Source organism: Aureococcus anophagefferens (assembly GCF_000186865.1).
Source record: "Aureococcus anophagefferens unplaced genomic scaffold AURANscaffold_1501, whole genome shotgun sequence".
Lineage (NCBI taxonomy): Eukaryota > Pelagophyceae > Pelagomonadales > Pelagomonadaceae > Aureococcus > Aureococcus anophagefferens.
The window spans coordinates 1-1413 of record NW_008706427.1 but is presented as its reverse complement, the minus strand read 5'-3'; the positions used below and the strand labels follow the sequence as shown (position 1 = coordinate 1413).

The 1413-nt window shown below is 50.0% G+C and overlaps 1 protein-coding gene across 1 annotated transcript; it reads right to left on the bottom strand.

Moving 5' to 3' along the window:
- Nucleotides 1–5: 5 nt before the first annotated feature.
- AURANDRAFT_9859 (hypothetical protein) lies at nucleotides 6–488 on the bottom strand (the record flags this gene model as incomplete). Its single annotated transcript, XM_009045115.1, has 1 exon — nucleotides 6–488. A coding segment is annotated over one exon (483 nt), but the record flags the coding sequence as incomplete, so codon positions are not given.
- Nucleotides 489–1413: the final 925 nt, after the last annotated feature.

The following is a 1413-nucleotide window of genomic DNA, read 5'->3' as shown; positions in this document are numbered from 1 at the left end:
TTACAGAGCGCATTGTCTACCGAAATCACATGCACGTGGCTTATACCCCGAGCTTCGAGTTGCTGTAGGGTGCCCGACTGACTTAACGCGTGGTATATACCACCATTTCCATCCGGGGCGAGCGCGAGCTCCGTGCCACTTTGCAAAAACAGCTTGCCATCAGGTGAAAAGGCCGGTAGAGTGTCCTGGGGGAAAAAGACAACATCCGACTTCGCCATACCATAGTACCTAGCAGCTTCGAACGCTTGCTGGGTCTCTTTGATGTTGAGCAAGGAGGCCATCACGACAAGTGGTGGCTGTACTCCACAGAATGCCTTCAACTTAAGTAGCCGCTCGGCAAGTAAATGAAAAAGACACTTTTTAGACGGCAGTCCAACATCAAATAATCCCTTCGGCCCGTCGAAACCGAGGCGTGTTCCCTGACCGCCTGCCATCACGATTGCTGCGACAGATCCTCTCCTTAAAGCCGCCAATCCTAAAGCACCCCAGGATTCAATATGCTCGGTCGACACTTCCAGTACGCTATCAATATCATGTGTCAGGAGAGGTGATATTTCTGCCGAGCACTTTTTTGAGCTTGCTGATTTATTGGCAGCTTCATAGATGGCGCTGATCCGGGCCAAGTCCAGGGCATCCAACGAAGTCAGAAAGGACGCTGTTTCCGTCTTATCAAAATGACCGCGCTCCACGAACTCAAATACGTGCTCCTGCCCTTTGGCAGCGAAACGTTCCCGAATATTTGATGAAATCGGGACATACATCCGAAGTGGGTAAGGCAAGTTTGAGGGGGGGCAAGTTTGAGCTTTGGAGACTTGTTCGACCGGCGCACAGCGGCCAAACGCTTGCGTTTGGAGCTCTATCGATGCATCTGGTTCCGCCACTAAGATTACATGGCAGTAAATCCGGATACCAGTAATTCCCGTGAAATTGCATTTACGGCAGTACAATATGTTTCCGGTAACGAGTTAGTGAGTTTAGACCACCTATCATCATCCAGCTAAATAAAACTGCTGGTTGTGGTGGTCCTCTCCCAGCTCGCCGCTTCCCCGGGGTCCGGGGTGGCGCGGCTTATATTTTTGGTCATATGGTTTCTACTAACATCCAAGGGTTGGGTTTGAATGATGAGTTGCTGAGGCATTATAAGGAGGAGGTAACTGAAATGGCCTTGGGTATTTTGGATGACAAGCCTTTCGACTCGCCCATCCATGAGGGCATACTCCTGACTTGTATGTTGGAATTTCTACCATATGATGACTCTGATAAATCATATTTTTCTGAGGGAAGGTTTCACAGTTACTTGAGCAGCCTTAATGACGAGATAATCGAGGAGAGACGCAGAACGGAGCCCCCTGAACCCGCGTCACCGAATCAGACGCTGATGCAGATTCAGCAGACTCTGGGTCAGTTGGTTGG